General features: G+C 37.5%; 1 protein-coding gene and 1 pseudogene across 10 annotated transcripts in view; both read left to right on the top strand.

The window, feature by feature from the left end:
* LOC101446355 (rho-associated protein kinase 2-like) overlaps nucleotides 1–18738 on the top strand; it is a 342498-nt pseudogene that overhangs the window by 88799 nt on the left and 234961 nt on the right.
* LOC101444258 (zinc finger protein 596-like) overlaps nucleotides 1–18738 on the top strand; it is a 94672-nt gene that overhangs the window by 17489 nt on the left and 58445 nt on the right. For 8 of the 10 annotated variants that reach the window (XR_011646455.1, XR_011646456.1, XM_071209709.1 and 5 more), the window contains one exon: nucleotides 12524–12615. Coding sequence is in view for 8 of the 10 variants with exons in the window: in XM_071209709.1 (XP_071065810.1) it covers nucleotides 12524–12615 (92 nt within the window). In the remaining 2 variants the exon portion in view is untranslated. Of the gene's footprint in view, nucleotides 1–12523; nucleotides 12616–13063; nucleotides 14271–18738 lie in introns of those variants that run through there. The other 2 variants (XM_071209705.1, XM_071209706.1) reach the window with 1 other exon arrangement.

The following is an 18738-nucleotide window of genomic DNA, read 5'->3' on the forward strand; positions in this document are numbered from 1 at the left end:
GATCCAAAACTTCTTCAAAAGTGAAGCCCAATATATTGCCAGGTTCCATTAATAGTAAAATGGAATATAGTGATGAGTTTAAATGTTAGAGAGAGAATACATATTAATTTAGAAAAATTAAAGTAAAAATAAATTGGGGTATCAAAAAATTTAAAAATGCAAAAGCTTTGTTTTTGATGTTTTGCCTTCCATCACTGCAATAAGTGTTGCCCTGTATGCAAATTAGCAAGGCAACTACTTCCATCTTTTCCTCGATGTCTAAGTCCTATCTTTTTCTTTTCTTTTTTCTAATTATTAAGCTTATCTTCACAAAAGTTTTAGATCACAGTGATTCATATATATAATACACAGTACTCCCACATATCCAACATAAAATCCTTTTCCCTTCCACAGCAATAATCTTTTTACATATTCATACTATATTTACTGAAACTGATGTACAGATATTGAGACAATAGCTTTCAAACAAGGTAACATTTGTGTTTACATTGTGGTTTATATTGGAGACTACACATTTTCTAAGTTTTTAGTTACCTTATGTTTTACATTATGATTTACATTTTACCCTATCAGCCCCTATATATTTTTGGTGTAATTTAACATGTCATATCCATCCTTGCGTACTCTTGTGGAACGCTTGTATTGCCCACACAGTTACATTGATTCCATTTCTTCAATACCACTTTCCCCCTCCACTTAGGGCGCACAGTGACAGTCAGTCTTCATTGCTTGAAGGGCCTTGTTCAGAGATAGTTGCAACAGTGTTGAGGGCTTGACATGCTCAACTGCCCTAATGCATTGGGAGCCACCATTTCTCTTGAGAGATACAATTCTCTCTATTTGAGAGCATCAGTCATCCCCAGGATGTGGATATGCCTTCACTGTCATTATATGGGTCTCTATCCAATGCTATAACCCACGATGGCAAATTGAACATTCACATATTCCCTAGGAGCCTGTCCGGCATCAGATTATCTCCTTTAAGTATTTTAAACAGGTAACCTTCCTTATTATATTTTTGAAAAAGTTTTCTCAGCATTATACTCTCAACCAAATACCTGACAATCTCCTATGTTCGTATATTGCCCCACCCTCCCCCCAATTTCTTGGGCAATATTACCCATCCTCCCACCCCTAGTGCCCCTCAAACCCACATAGCCCCACCCAAAGGTAACGCTATGAACATTAGTGTGCATATATTGGTTTGTGTCCTTGTTTTCACTTCTACTGGGTATATACCCAGGAGGAGAATTGCTGGGTCATATGGCAAATCTATAGCTAGTTTTTTGAGAAACCTCCCAACTGTCCTCCAGAATGGCTGGTTCCTTCTGCATTCCCACCAGCAGTGGATGAGTGTTTCTGTTCCTCCACATCCTCTCAAGCATTTGTAGTCTTCTGTTTTTTTCATAGCTGCCAATCTTATGGGAGTAAGATGATATTTCATTGTAGTTTTGATTTGCATTTCCCTGCTAGGTAGAGATCTGGAGCATTTTTTTTCATGTGCTTTTTACCCATTTGTATTTCTTCTTTGGAGAAGTGTCTGTTTAAATCTTTATCCCATTTTTTAAATGGGTTGTTTGTCTTTTCATTTTCAAGATATAGGAGTTCTTTATATATGTAGGTTATAAGGCTCCTATCAGATATATGGTTACCAAATATTTTCTCCCATTGTGTAGGCTCTCTTTTCACTTTCTTGACAAACTCCTTTGAGGTGCAGAAGGCTTTAATTTTGAGGAAATCCCATTTATCTATTTGTTCTTTTACTGCTTGTGCTTTGGGTATGAAGTACATGAAGACATTTCCTATTACAAGGTCTTGTATATGCTTCCCTACACTGCTTTCCAAAGTCTTTATGGTCTTGGCTCTTATATTTAGATCTTTGATCCATCTTGAATTGATTTTTGTATAAGGTGTGAGATGGTAATCCTCTTTCATCCTTTTACATATGGATATCCAGTTCTCCAGGCAACATTTGTTGAATAGACCATTCTCTCCCAGTTGAGAGGGTTTAGTGGCTTTATTGAATATTATATCACTCTATATATGAGGATCTATATCAGAACTCTCAATTTGGTTCCATTGGTCTGTGTGTCTCTCCTTGTGCCAATACCATGCTGTTTTCACTACTGGAGCTTTGTAGTATGTTTTGAAGTCAGGTAGTGTGATTCCTCCAATTTCGTATTTTTCTTTTTCAATATGTCTTTGGCTAATTGGGACCTTTTTCCTTTCCAAATAAATTTCATAGTTAGTTTTTCTATTTCCTTAAAGAATGCTGTGTTGATTTTTATTGGGATTGCATTGAATGTGTAAATCAGTTTTGGTAGGATAGACATCTTAATAATATTATTCTTCCTATCCATCAACAAGGAATATTCTTCCAGTTATTTAGGTCTTCTTTGATTTCCTTGAACAGTCTTGTGTAGTTCTCTGTGTATAAGTCTTTTACGTCTTCAGTTAAATTTATTCCTAGGTATTTGATTTTTTAATTGACTATTGTAAATGGTATTTGTTTCTTGATTTCCTTCTGAGCTTGCTCATTATTGGTGTACAGAAATGCTACTGATTTTTGCACATTGATCTCATAACTTGCGACTTTACTAAACTCATTTATGCGTTCTAGAGTCTTTGCTGTAGACCTCTCTCAGTTTTCTATGTATAGGATCATGTCATCTGCAAATAATGAAATTTTGACTTCTTCCTTTCAAATTTGAATGCCTTTTTATCTGGTTCTTGCCCCAGTGCTCAAGCAAGTACTTCTAAGACAATGTTATATAGAAGAGGTGAGAGTGGGCATCCTTGTCTTGTTCCTGATCTTATAGGGAAGGATTTTAGGATTTCATAATTGTAAACGATGTTGTCTGTGGGTTTTTCATATATACTCTTTATCATGTTCAAAAAATTGTCTTGTATTCCAATCTTTTGCAGTGTTTTTATCAAGAAATGGTGCTGTATTTTGTCAAATGCTTTTTCTGCATCTATAGATATAATCATGTGAGTTTTTTCCTTAAGTCTTTTTATATGGTGTATTTTTTTGTCTTTATTCATTTTTTTTAATATTACATTAAAAAATATGAGGTTCCCATATACCCCCCTCTCTCCACTCTTCTCCCCATAGCAACATTCTCCTCGATCATCATGAGACATTCATTGCATTTGCTGAATACATCTCTGAGCATCGTTGCACCTCATGATCAATGGTCCACATCATAGCCCACACTCTTGTACGTTCCTTCCAGTGGGCCACAGGATGACCTACAATGTCCGGTAATTGTCCCTGCAGCACCACCCAGGACAACTCCACACCTGAAAACACATCCACATCTCACCTCTTCCTCCTTTTCCCCACACCCAGCAGCCACCATGGCCACTTTTTCCACACCAAAGCCAAATTTTCTTCGATTACTAATCACAATAGTTCATGAATACAGTATCAGTAAGTCCACTGTAATCCATATTCTATTCCTCCATCCTGTGGACCTTGGATTGGTTGTGTCCACTCCACATCTATATCAAGAGGGGGCTTAGATTCCACATGGATGCTGGATGCAAACCTCCTGCTTTCAGTTGTAGGTACTCTTGTCTCAGTGGTGTGGTGGTTGACCTTCTTCAACTCCATGTCAGCTGAGTGGGGTAAGTCCAATAAAGCAGAGTGTAGGAGCTGAAGTCTGTTGAGGCTCAGGGCCTGGCTATCATATGGTCAATCCATACATTCAGATCCCCTGGGTATATATTAAACCCCAGCACCAACTACAATTCTGGTAAAGTAACAGGAAAGGCTTGTGAACAAAGATCACATCTGAGTCCAGCTCCATCACACAGAAACACAAACTCCAAAGAAGGGCCAACTGACATGGCTCTGAACTCCATCTGTCATGACCATAGAACCTGTGGGTCTCTGTAGCCCTCAGAAGAACCAATACCTGGTGTTGTATCTACTTTATCTGTCTCTGGGATTCTGCTGAGGTGTGCATAAGGGCAACCCCTCTAATAACCTCTCGGCTCTTTATTGGAGACTCATAGCCATATAAACTCATTCATCCTTTCCATTTCCCCCTTGATTCAGGTCAAAAAGCATTTTTAACTCGGGGTATTATATGTAGATTGAGATATTCTGCTGGTCCCAGTTGAACCTTTTATTCAAGGTCATTTTCTAGTTACATCATCAGCTGGTACTTGGTAGTAATCCCTCTGTGCCAGGGAGTCTCATCCCCGGGACTCATGTCCCATGCTGGGGGGAAGGCAATGCATTTACATGCTGAGTTTGGCTTGGAGACTGGCCACATTTGAGCAACATGGAGGCTCTCAGGAGGTAACTCTTAGGCACACTGCTGCTCTAGGCCTTGTTCTTATTTCATATGTATAGGCTCACAAGTATAGTCATTAGTTTCAGGGGCTCATTGTTGGACCTTCTTTCTTTTTTGGTCTTTGTCGTTGCACTTGCGGAATTGTTACTGTTCCTTTAGGGACTGTGATAGAGCTTCCCTGGCTAGGAACTCAGCACTTCCTCAGTTGTTTTTAATAGTTTCCACTATGAAAATATCCAAACATTTTTATGTACCCTCGATATATGCCCTGTAGAACTCCCTGCCACCCTGTCAATAACATCCCACACCAGTATTCCTCCGCTGCCATTGTTGAATCTCTGTGATCCAAAACTTCCTGAAAAGTGAAGCCCAATATATTGCTAGGTTCCCTTAATAGTAAAAGGGAATATAGTGATGAGTTTAAATGTTAGATGTAGAATACATATTAATTTGGAAAAATTCTACATCCTACCTTTTTCTTTTCTTTTTTCTAATTATTAAGCTTATCTTAACGAGTTTTAGATCACAGTAATCCATATATACAATATACAGTACTCCCACATATCCAACATAAAACCTTTTCCCTTCCACAGCAATAATCTTTTTACATATTTGTACTATATTTACTGAAACTGATGTACAGATATTGAGACAATAGCTTTCAAACAAGGTAACATTTGTGTTTACATTGCGGTTTATATTGTAGACTATACTATTTTCTAAATTTTTAGTTATCTTATGTTTTACATTATGATTTACATTTTAGCCTATGAGCGCCTGTATATTTCTGGTGTAATTTTACATGTCTTATATCCATCCTTGCATACTCTTGAGAAACACTTCTATTGCCCACACAGTTACAGTGGTTCCATCTGTTCAATACCTCTTTCCCCCTCCGCTTAGGGTGCACAGTGACAGTCAATCTTCATTGTTTGAAGGGCCATGTTCAGAGATAGTTGCAACAGTGTTGAGGGCTTGACATGCTCAACTGCCCTAATGCCCTGGGAGCCACCATTTCTCTTAAGAGATACAGTTCCTTCTATTTGATGGTATCAGTCCTCCCCAGGATATGGATATACCTTCACTCTTAATATATGGGTCTATATCCAATGATATAACCCACTCTGGCAAAACAAGCATTGACATATTCCCTATGAGCCTGTCCTGCATCAGATTATCCACTTTAAGCATCTTAAACTGGTAACTTTCCTTATTATATTTTTGAAAAGGTTTTCTCAGCATTATACTCTCAACCAAATACCTGAAAATTGCCTATATTCATATGTTGCCCCACCCTCCCCCCAATTTCTTGGGCAATATTACCCACCCTCTCATCCCTAGCTCTGCTCAAGCCCTCAAAGCCACACCAAAAGGTAATCCTATGCCCCCATTTAACCCTTCCTTGTACAAATACTTACTCGAGTTTATCATAGATTTCACCCATGTCGGTGTCAGCTTACATCCTTCCTCTATCCTCTGATTTCCTCTAAGCCTATCATTCAGTCTCTAGCTCTCTGAGGCAGCTCAGTTTACTTATTTCGTATCATTGAGGTCATGTAGTATTTGTCTTTCAATACCTGGGTTGCTTCACTCAGCATAAGGTTCTCAAGATTCATCCATGTTATCACGTGTGTTTGTAGTGTATTTGTTCTTAAAGCCGAGTAGTATTCCATTGTATATATGTATCACATTATATTTATCAGTTCATCTGTTGATGGGCATTTGGGTTGATTCCAACTTTTGGCAATAGTGAACAATGCTGCTATGAACATTGGTGGGCATATATCGGTTTGTGTCCTTGTTTTCAGTTCTGCTGGGTATATACCCAGCAGTGGAATTGCTGGTTTATATGGGAAATCTATTGTTAATTTTTTGAGAAACCACCAAACTGTCCTCCAGAATGGTTGGATCCTTTTGCATTCCCACCAGCAGTGGATGAGTGTTCCTATTCCTCCACATCATCTCCAGCATTTGTAGTTTTCTGTTTTTTTCATAGCTGCCAAAGTTATAGGAGTAAGATGGTATCTCATGTAGTTTTGATTTGTATTTCCCTGATAGCTAGAGATTTAGAGCATTTTTTCATGTTCTTTTTAGCCATTTGTATTTGTTCTTTGGAGAAGGTCTGTTTAAATCTTTTTCCCATTTTTTAAATGGGTTGTTTATCTTTTTATTTTCAAGATATAGGAGTTCTTTATACATGCAAGTTATAAGTCTCCTATCAGATATATGGTTACCAAATGTTTTCTCCCATTGTGTAGGCTCTCGTTTCACTTTCTTGACAAACTCCTTTGAGGTGCAGAAGGCTTTAATTTTGAGGAAGTCCCATTTATCTATTTCTTCTTTTGCTGCTCGTGCTTTTGGTGTGAAGTTCATAAAGACATTTCCTATTACAAGGTCTTGTATATTCTTCCCTACTCTGCTTTCCAAAGTCTTTATGGTCTTGGCTCTTATATTTAGGTCTTTGATCCATCTTGAGTTGATTTTTGTTTAACGTGTGAGATGGTAATCCTCTTTCATTCTTTTCCATATGGAAATCCAGTTCTCTAGGCACTATTTGTGGAATAGGCCATTCTCTCTCAGTTGAGAAGGTTTGGTAGCTTTATCAAATATTATATGACTGTATTCATGAGAATCTATATCAGAACTCTCAATTCATTTTCATTGGTCTGTGTTTCTCTCCTTATGCCAATATCATGCTGTTTTCACTGCTGTAGCTTTTTTGTAATATGTTTTGAAGTCAGTTAGTGTGATTCCTCCAATTTCATTTTTCTTTTTCAATATGTCTTTGGCTATTCAGGGCCTTTTTCCTTTCCAAATAAATTTCATACGTAGTTTTCCTAGTTCCTTAAAGAATGCTTGTTGATTTTTATTGGTGGATTGCCTTGAATATGTAGATCAGTTTCGTAGGATAATCATCTTAATAATATTTAGACTTCCTAATCATGAAGAGGGAATATTATTCATTTATTTAGGTCTTCTTTGACTTCCTTGAACAGTCTTGTGTAGTTCTCTGTGTATATCTTTTTTACATCTTTAGTTAAATTTATTCCTAGGTATTTGGTTTTTTTATTGACTGTTGTAAATGATATTTGTTTCTTGATTTTCTCCTCAGCTTATTATTGGTGTACAGAAATGCTACTGATTTTTGCACATTGATGTTATAACCTGCAACTTTATTAAACTCATTTATCAGTTCTAGAGTCTTTTTTGTAGACCTCTCACGGTTTTCTCTGTATAGGATCATGTCATCTGCAAATAATGAAATTTTGACTTCTTCCTTTCCAATTTGAATGCCTTTTATATCTGGTTCTTGCCCCAGTCTTCTAGCAAGTACTTCTAAGACAATGTTATATAGAAGAGGTGAGATTGGGCATCCTTGTCTTGTTCCTGATCTTAGAGTGAAGGATTTCTGGATTTCACCATTGTAAACGATGTTGGTGGTGGGTTTTTCATATATACTCTTTATCATGTTCAAAAAATTGTCTTGTATTCCAATCTTTTGCAGTGTTTTTATCAAGAAATGGTGCTGTATTTTGTCAAATGCTTTTTTTGCATCTATAGACATAATCATGTTATTTTTTTTCCTTCAATCTGTTTATATGGTGTTTTACATTGATTGATTTTCTTATGTTGAACCATCCTTGCATACCCGGAATGAATCCCACTTGGTCATGGTGTATAATTTGTTTAATGTGTGGTTTAATACGGTTAGCAGTTATTTGGTTGAGGATTTTTGCCTCTAGGTTCATTAGAGAAATTGGTCTGTAATTTTGCTTTCTTGTCATGTCTTTGTTTGGCTTTAGTACTAGGGTAATGTTGGCATCATAGAATAAGTTAGGTAGTGTTCCTTCTGTTTCAATTTTTTGAAAGAGTTTCAGCAGGATTGGTGTTAGTTTTTTCTGGAATGTTTTGGAGAATTCACCTGTGAAGCCATCTGGCCCTGGGCTCTTCTTAGGTGGGAGGTTTTTAATGACTGATTCTATCTCTTTACTTGTGATTGGTTTGTTGAGATCATCAATTTCTTCTTTCATCAATATAGGCTGCTTATGTGTTTCTAGGAATTTGTCCATTTCCTCTGAATTGTCATTTTTGTTGGAATATAGTTTTTCAAAGTATCCTCTTATGATAGTCTTTATTTCTGTGGGGTCAGTGGTGATATCTCCTTTCTCATTTCTTATTTTCTGTATTTGCATCTTCTCTCTTTTTTTCTTTGTTAGTGTCGCTAAGGGTTTGTTACTTTTATTGATCTTCTCAAAGAACCAGCTCTTGGTCTTGTTTATCTTTTCAAGTGCTTTCTTATTTTCTATTTCATTTAGTTCTGCTCTTATCTTTTATTTCTTTCTTCTTTCTGTGGGGTTACTTTGTTGTTTTTTTACTAATTCCTCCAATTGTGCAGTTAGTTTTTCAATTTTTGCTCTTCTTTTTTGATGTATGAATTTATGGCTATAAATTTCCCTCTCAGTACTGCTTTTGCTGCATCCCATAAGTTTTGGTATGTTGTGTTATCATTTTCATTAGTTTCAAGGTAGTTACTAATTTCTTTTCAGATTTCCTCTTTGACCCACTGTTTTTCTAAGAGTGTGCTGTTTAATTTCCATATCTTGGTGTCAAATCTGGCCCTCTGGCCCTTTCAGATTTCCAGCTTCACTCCACTGTAGTCAGAGATATTATTTTGTATGATTTTGATCTTTCTGAATTCATTGAGGCTTTCTTTGTGGCCTAGCATATGGTCCTTCTTGGCGAATGATCCATGGCCACTTGAAAAAAATGTATATCCTGCTGTATTCAAGTGTAATGATCTGTATATGTCTATTAGATCCAGCTCCTCTAATATACTGTTCAAAGTTTTTGTTTCCTTAGTGATTCTCTTTTGAGATGTTCTGTCCAAAGTTGATAGTGGTGTATTAAAATATGCCACTATAATTATAGAGGCATCTATTCTTTCACTTAGTTTTTCCAGTGTTTGCCTCACGTATTTGGAGGCTTCCTTTTAGGAACATAAATATTTATGATTGTTCGTTCTTCCTAGGAGATTTTCCCTTTCATTAATATGTAGTATCCTTCTTTCTCTCTCACAATTGTTTTGCATTTAAAGTCTATTTTGTCTGTTATTAATATAGCTACTCCTGCCTTTTTTTTGTTATTGTTTGCTTGTAAAATTTTTTTCTGACCATTAAATTTCAGCCCCCATGAGTTCTTGGGTCTAAGATGTGTTTCTTGTAGACAGCATATAGATGGGTCATATTCCCTTATCCAATCTTCCAGTCTGAATCTTTTGATAGGTAAGTTTAATCCATTGACAGTGTTATTACTTTCCAGGATTTATTTGTGTTAGCCATGTTTTGATTGGACTTGGGTTTGACATATTTTGTTTGTTTTTTTCCTTCTCTTTTTGTCTTTTTTGTTGCTCTTACACTCTCCTCCAACTCTGCCTCTCCTGTTTTTTCCTTTCTTCCTGCAGAACTCCCTTTAGTATTTATTGAAGGGTAGCTTTCTTCTTGGCATATTCTTTCAATTTCTGTTTATCTGTGAATATTTTGTACTCTCCATCATTTTTGAATGCTCGTTTAGATGGGTAGAGTATTCTTGTTTGGAAATTCTTTTCTTTTAGTACCTTGAATATATCATACCACTGCCTTCTTTCTTCCATTGTTTCAGATGAGAAATCAGCACTTAATGTTATGGAGTGTCCCTTTTAGGTGATGGTTTTCTTTTCTCTTGCTGCTTTTAGAATTTTCTCTATGTCTTGAACATTGGATAATTTGATAAGTATATGTCTTGGGGTGGGCTTTTTGCGATTTATGGTGTTTGGGGTGCGTTCTGCTTCCTGGACATGTACATCCATCTCTCTGAGTAGATTTGGGAAGTTTTCAGCCATTATTTTCTCCAACAGCCCTTCTGTCCCCTTTCCCTTCTCTTCTCCTTTTGGGATGCCTATAATACATATGTTTGTGCATTTTGCATTATCATTCAGGTCCCTAAGTCCGAGCTGGATATTTTCTATCTTTACATCGATCAATTCTACTATCTGTTTGATTTCAGATGTACTGTCTTCCACATCACTAATTCTCTCCTCTGCCTCTTCTAATCTGCTGCTATTTGCTGCAAGTGTATTTTTGATTTCTTGAACTGTGGTGTTCATTCCCATCGTATCTGTTATCTTCTTGCACATGTCTGCAATTTCCTCTCTAAGTGTTTTCTTCATATTGTTAATATCTTCCTTTACTTCATTAAGTTGGTCTCTAATATATGTTTTGAGATCTTTAATTACTCGTCTGATGTTCTGCTCCCCTTCCTGGTTTTAGTTTGTTCATTGGATTCAGCCATGTTTTTCTGTTTATTGGTTTGATTTGTATTTTTTGTTGCTGTCTGGTCATCATTTTATCTTGACGGGTTTAATCAGTTCCTGAGCTTCTTTGTCTAATCTTGGGGATTAATTAGTTGTTGTTTGTGTGTGTTATGTCTTCTTTTTGTCACTTTGTCCTTCTTACTCTATTTTCTTGTTGCTGCCAAAGTTCACTCTTGCAAGAATCTCCTCTGTTACCGTCTCACTAAATCGACATCCAGACACCTCATGTCCTGCAAGCACCTGAAACAACCTGGTCCAGCAGGACTCCAACCCTAGTCAGCTGCTTCTTTGCAGGAGAAATGAGGTGCACTCACTCAGACACCATCTTGCGCTGTCTCCTTGACCACAATTTAATGTCTTTCTTGAATTTCAATTACCAACACTCAGGGCTGTGCTGAAATAAGCATTCTCCTCCAAGTGCTATGCTGTGGCTTCAGGACAAAGTAGTAGAAACATTACTTATATCCTTTTCCATATAGAATTTATATCATTTTTTGGGAATTTATATTAATTGGATTATTTTTGAACATAATATTCAGTCACTTTGAAAACAGATTTCAAACCATTTAGAATATAGACAATTCTGCAGTCTCTCTTTTTATTAGTACATGGGTAACAACAAGCAGTGGTTCTCATTGAAATGAGCAAAAGGTCAAGATTTACAGATTCTGTTGAAATATCATCAATGATCTAAGTTCAAGTTATTGTTGCATTGCTTACTTTCAATGGTTACCCTATTCTTTGGTAACTTGTGATGTATATCATTATCATGATTTGTTACAATCAAAACTCAAAATCCAGGTAACTTTTTTCATACAAACAGATTATCAGTTCTGCAAAAGGGATGTGCTTTCCCAGTTGGAACAGGAAGAATTGTCGAGAGAACTAATAGGTTTTCTTCAGTACCAGAATCCAGTTGAACTGTAAAGACCTCTGCTTTAGAAGAGGGGTCTCATGATAAAGTATGTGCTTGAGTATTTTAACTTCAGGATTCCTTAAGTGTGTAATGATTTCTTTTTTTATTATTAGGTATTTTTTCATAAAGATTTGTTTATTTCTCTCCCCCCCCACCCCAGTTGTCTGTTCTCTGTGTCTATTTCCTGCTGCTGCTTTGTGTGCTTCTGTTGTTGTCAGTGGTACAGGAATCTGTGTTTCCATTTCTTGCGTCATCTTCTTTCAGCTCTCCATGTTTGCAGTTCCATTCCTGGGCAGGCTGCAATTTCTTTCACGCTGGGTGGCTCTCCCTACAGGGTGCAGTCCTTGCGCATGGGACTCCCCTATGCAGGGGACACCCCTGCATGGCCTGGCACTCCTTGCATGCATCAGCACTGCACATGGGCCAGCTGCACACAGGTCAAGGAGGCCCAGGATTTGAACCACGGACCTCCCATGTGGCAGGCGTACGCCCTATCCACTGGGCCAAGTCCACCGCCTATAATGATTTCTTCAGTTTTCCTTATATGAGTTATGATTTCTAAAATGTAGCTAAAGATATTGGGGAAATTTTAGTCACGTGTTTGTTCCATACATTTCTTAAGCTTTATTGAGTGTCTTTGGCATTAGGAAAGGGTATTCATTTGTTATTGTAATTAAACTGTCACATAATAATCCTTGTCCTGTTCCTATTCTTGGAAGATTGTTTTCCTCATTTTTACCTCACCAGTGTCCCAACTTTTTTCTCACATTGCATGTCTCAAAATCCTTTCTGTCTGTTATGTCCTAGAATTATCTTATTTATGACTTTGATATTCTTTCCCAGCTAATTGTGAATGTGGGAAACATACTGAAAGGGATATTTGGAACTTTCTAAATTTTTCTTCCCCTAAAACTATTCTAACAATTTATTCTGGCTTTTTTTCAATTACTACAGGGAGGCAGTGTGCCTTTAAAACATGGGAAATGATAGAAATGATATTCAGTCAACCTACCTGTAAGAAAGACACTTCTAAAACCATGTCATTGGTAAGTTCAATTTTATATACCCTAGTGTTACTAATAGATACCAAAGGATGGGATAATTAGGAATTCAGTAAATCATGAAGTTTAAATTAATGTTAGAATTAAGTGCTAATCCAGCTAAAATTTGTGATGGTTTGAATTTTCAATAAAAACCTGAACACAAACTCTAACCTGAGTTCACATAAAAATCAAATTGTATAAGCAGGTTTTATGAATGTAATCTTTGAAACATCATGAAGCTCAAAATTGATCAGATACCTCTGCAATTGGAGTGTTATAACAGAGAAAATCTGTGTGTATGGATTAGAATACTTTTACATGAAATCAACATGGCAGATATTTTAATTGGAGACTACCACTAGTGGATTAGTCTAGGTTTCATATATAGGGAAATGTAGGAATTCATTTAAATGGACAAAAGTTTTACAGTCTCTCATCTAATTCCCCACAGCACAGATCTCACACCCAAAAGAATTCCTTTAAATGTAATTCTTTGCAAGAAGATTCCTCTCACACATCCATAGTGAACCAATATGCATTGATACATTTAACAAAGAAATCCTATTCCAGGAAACCACCTCCAGCAGTCCTTAGTGACTATTCATACGTTAAACAACGTAAGCATCTTCACCATTCAAGTAAATCATATCAATGCTACCAAAGTGATAAAAATTATATCCAATGCTCTGACCTTAGGCAATACAATGTAACTCCCATTGGAGAGAAAATCCATGAAGGTCATCTAGGTGGGAAAGCCTTCACTACATCCTCTTCCCTTAAACAGCATGAGAGATGTCACACTGGAAGAAAACTATATAAATGTCATCTGTGTGGGAAAACCTATGGTTATTATACTTCCCTTAAATACCATGAGAGAACTCACACTGGAGAGAAACCCCATGAATGTCATCTTTGTGGGAAATCCTTCATTCAGTCATCTTCCCTCAAAAAACATGAAAGAACTCACACTGGAGAGAAACCCCATGAATGTCATCTTTGTGGGAAAGCCTTCATTCAGTCATCTTCCCTCAAAAATCATGAAAGAACTCACACTGGAGAGAAACCCCATGAATGTCGTCTATGCAAGAAAGCTTTCCGTCAACATTCCCATCTTCAACAACATGAGAGAACTCACACTGGAGAGAAACCCCATGAATGCCATCTCTGTGGGGAAGCCTTCACTACATTATTTATCCTTAAACAACATGAGAGATGTCACACTGTAGAAAAACCACATGAATGTCATCTGTGTGGGAAAACCTATAGTCATTATACTTCCCTTAAATATCATGAGAGAACTCACATTGGAAAAAAAACACATGAATGTCATCTGTGTGGGAAAACCTATAGTCGTTATCATTCTTTTAAATATCATGAGAGAACTCACACTGGAGAGAAACCCCATGAATGTTCACTTTGTGGAAAAGCCTTCATTCAACTATGTCAACTAAAACAACATGAAAGAACTCATACTGGAGAGAAACCCCATGAATGTCATCTTTGTGGGAAAGCCTTCCATCAATATGCTAATCTTCAACAACATGTGAGAACTCACTGGAGAGAAACCTCATGAATGTCATCTATGTGGGAAAGCCTTCATTCATCTACATAACCTAAAACAACATGTGAGAACTCACATAGGAGAGAAACCCTATGAATGTCATCTTTGTGGGAAAGCCTTCAGTCAGTGTGGTAGTCTTCAACAACATATATGAATTCACACTGGAGAGAAACCCTAAGAATATTGTCTATGTGGGAAAATTTTCACTTTGCATTCTGCCCTCAGGAAACAGAATTCATGCTTGACAGAAATCATAGTTTATATATGAGGAAACATTAATTATTCTAACCTTGGACAACAAGAGATTATTCAAACTGGAGAGAATCCCTATGAATGCCAAAAATTTGAGAAAGTAATCAGTCAATATTCTTACTTTAAATGTAAAAACTCACAATATAATAGTTTTGGGTATGAAAGAGACTTCAACCATAGATTTCACCTTTAAACATACCAAAGAACTCACATAGTGAATAAACAGTGTTTTTAATCTCTTCAGTAGTTCCTGTAGTCATCCATACTACTTCAATAGCTTGCATGTAATCTATAAGCCTCTGAACCCCCACCATTTTTTACTTGTTATCACTTATATATTTGTGCATTGAATGTACCAAAGGCTTTATTTATCACTACCTTTTTTACATTTGCATTTAGGTGCTTGTAGGAAGCAAGATGTGGAATTACATACCAAACAGTACAATAAAATAATGCTGGCATTTACAGTTATCCAAATGGTTTCCTGTACTACAGATCATTGTTTCTTTAGGATGTTTTGAAGTACTACCTAGTGTCTTTTCATTTCAGTCTGAAAAACTCCCATTACCATTGCTTGTGAGGCAGGACTATAGTGATGAATTCCCTCAGCTTTTGTTTAACAGAGAATGTCTTAATTTCTACCTCATATTTTTCTCCCCTGTCTCCCCTCCACCCTGCTCTTTTTGCTGCCTGTGTCCATTTGCTGTGTGCTCTTCTGTGTCTATTTTTTTGGTGGTGTTTTTGCTTCTCATTTTCTCCCCTGGGATGCATTGGGATTTGATCATGGAGACTCTGATGTGGAGAAAGTTTCCCTGTCACTTGTGCCTCCTCAGTTCCTTGTTTCTGTTGTTGTCTTGCCTTGACTCCCCTTCATCTCTCTTTTTTTGTTGCATCATTATATTGCTGCATGGCTCACTGTGTGGGCACTTGCTCACCACATGAGCACTGGCTCACCATGCAGGCACTGGTTTACTGTGCACTGGCTCAATGCATAGGTTGCCACGCAGGCACTGACACACCATTTGGGTCACTGCATGGTCACTGGCTTTCTGCATGGGCCTGGCTCACCATGTGGGCATGCCTATACCAGGATCCCCAAGGATCAAACCTGGGTCATTTTTGAAAGAGCAGCTAACTATGTAAATTCTTGTCTGGCATTTGTTTTCCTTCAGAACTTTGATTATTTCATCATTCTGCCCTCTTGCCTTCATTGAGTTCTGGTGAGAAATCAATCACTTCTCAATCTAATTGTATGTAAAATATTCCTTTTCTCTTGCAGCTTTCAGAACTCTCATCATCCTTTGCATTTGGTAGTGTAATCCATATATGGTGGAGTATATTTTTTCATGGTTATCCCATTTGGTGATCACCAAGCTCTTGGATTTGCATAATCACACCTTCTTAAAAGTTTGTGAATGCCCCCCCCCCTTTTTTTAAAATATCCTTCTGCCCCTTTTTATCTTCTCCATCTGGCAGAGCCAGATATATTGGTATGGAGTAGGAGTTTTAGGCTGTTTTCACTTTCAATATTTCTTTTCTCTTTGTCCTCCTCAGCCTAACTCACTTCAAATGTTTTTATTCAAGATCACTGCCAGCTCCAATGTACTCTTGAAACCCTCCTGAAAATTTCTCATACCAGGCATTGTGGGCTTCAAATCCAGTACTATTATTTTGTTACTTCTACTGAAGTTGTTTACATTTTTCTCTTTACTTAAACTTTTATATTGCTCATTTATTGTTTTTCTGATATACTTTGGTTCTTTACCTGAACTTTCATTCACCCTCTTTAGAGTTTTTAAGACCTCTCTTTAAAATACTTTGTTCATTATGTCCACAATCTCCATCTTCATTGGAATTTTCTGTATTTTTATTTGCTTCCCTTTGGGTGGATGATCATTTCCTGTTTCTCATTTTGTATTTTGTTGTTTTTCTTGCACATTCTATGTGTTAATATTTTAAATATCAATTCTTGCATTTATGCCTGGGATGGATTGTTTTCATTTTGTAAACAGCTGGTGAGATGACAAACATTTTCTTGGGCTTCGGCCCTCTTATCAGGAAGGCTTGTCAAGACAAATATACTGTACAGGGTTTTCCTTGTCTTTCTGGGCCTCCACCTTGTCCTGTGTCTTTGTTAGTTGTTTTGGAGTTTCACTATTTACAGGAATTTGGTATTCTGCTCTTTTCCTAGTATATAGGCAGCCCTCTCCTGAGTATTTGAAGGGGCAGGCCTTTGTCTCAGACTATTCCACTTCTATAGTTTTTTATACTTATTTCATTGCCTCATGCTGCTTTTGTGCAGAGTGTAAATTCTGGAAGGAAGGTCACCCCAGAGATGAATTTCCCAGGTTGTTCTTTCCTAAGGGACTAATGAAGGGTTGCAGGCTTGCTCCAATGTGTCTTGTGGAGATGGAGAGTAAGGACAGCAAAACTTGAGTGCCTTCCTAAAGCTGAGCTTTTCTAGCCTGGCAACAAATGCAGCACTTCAGTTTACTCTCCCCCACAACCCTGGGGAACTATTGCTTCTTTAAATCACCACTGCCTCTGCCTCTGTCCAGTAAAGGTTGATAGATGCCACCATGTTTGTGCAGAGCAGTTTGAAACAATAACTTCCTCCATTACCATTACCCAGTGATCTTACCTCAATCACTAATAAAGTATAGGTGGTTACAGAGATATCCTTTCATGTGAGGAGATGAAGTGAGCTTCAGGCTCAGTTATGAAGAATTTGAAGGAGGCAGCCATTCAAAGTGCTAAGGCAAAAGCTTTCATGGCAGCAGTCACTGGAAGGGCAAATGCTTTAAATGGGGAAAGAAGTTCCACAGTTCAAGGAACAGAAGAGAGTAGGGAAAATTGGTTGGGAATGCAGTTGGAGAGCTGAGAAGAAAGCAGATCACATGGGACTTTGGAATCTGGAGAGTGGTGGGAGCAGGGTAGAAGCAACAGGAGGAACATGGCATGTTTCTGGGCAAGTTAACCCTTAATTGTTCTAACTTACTAAGGTAAGGAATAGTGGAATGGGTAAGATGTTTCTGCTTAACTTAGTGAATCTATCCAAAACATGCCAATTGATGAACAATATACTTGGATAAGCAAATATTAATAGGCCTATTTCAGTTGGCCTTGACTATGGTGCTTCTCATCTTGCCCCAACAAGCTTGCTCAATCCCTTCAGATGTCTCCCCTCCCTCTCTCTGGCTTTCTCTTGGCACATAAGCATGCTCTCCCCTCTCTTTATGTCTCATCCGAAACTGAAATATCTGCTCTGCTGAAGGCCTTCACCACTGTAAGTACTACTCCCTCAGTCTCTCAGAGATAAGGTTCTTAGATGAGTCAGTCATTACTTGACACTACTTACTCATTTTCAATTCAACTATGACCTTGTCACACTTCAGCAAACTACTCCACTGAAACTGCTCTTCTAAGGACAATTTACATTCAAGTTCTTAATTGTAATGGACACATTCCTCTTTATCTTCTTGATTATTTCTTCCTGATTTCTCTCATTATTTATAGGTTTGATTATATTTTTCCCTACTCCCACCTTGGCTTACCCATATCATCCTTTTCAACTTCCTTCCTACCCTTGGGTTTCTTCCTTCTCAGTGTAGTCTCCCACCATTTATCCCTTTCCTGTTGATGCCCAAAATTTCAACCTCCTGCCCATATACACCTCACTCTAATACAATTTGGAGTGAACACTTCCAAGTTATGGATTCAACTGAATCAAAATACAAGTGAACCCAACTCTTCACATTTAGTGAGAACTGTCTCCTCAGCCCCACATCTGAATTTCCAGTTGAACTCTCATAGACACCTCAAACTAAAGCTCTTCATACAATGTTTTTCCCCCTCTTCCCTGTCAGGGTGCAGTCATTACGAATGCTCTAAGCCAGAAGATAGATTTCCTTGACATGTCCTCTCTCATTCATTAATGCACTTAGTGATGATATGCCAAATCTACTCCCTAAATAGTTTCTTAATTTCCCTCCTCTTCCCTGTTTTTCCTGCTATAGATTTATCCCAGGTGTTCATTACTTGTATCCTGGCTCTCTATCACAAGATTTCTGCTAGTTCCTCTGCCTCTTGATGGAACGTTCTCCAATTCATCCTCTATATTGATGCTATTAAAAATATAACAACCCTATTAAAAATCTTTCACTGGTTTATGTAGTCTCCACAGTAAAGTCCAAATTCCTCAACATTTCATACCAAAAATCTCATGGTCTGGCCACAGTTCATCTCTCCAGGCTCACCCCTACCATCTCATCAGAGTTATGCTACACTAGAGGTCAGGATATTCTAAAAAGGTT

Source organism: Dasypus novemcinctus, chromosome 19, assembly GCF_030445035.2.
Source record: "Dasypus novemcinctus isolate mDasNov1 chromosome 19, mDasNov1.1.hap2, whole genome shotgun sequence".
NCBI lineage: Eukaryota > Metazoa > Chordata > Mammalia > Cingulata > Dasypodidae > Dasypus > Dasypus novemcinctus.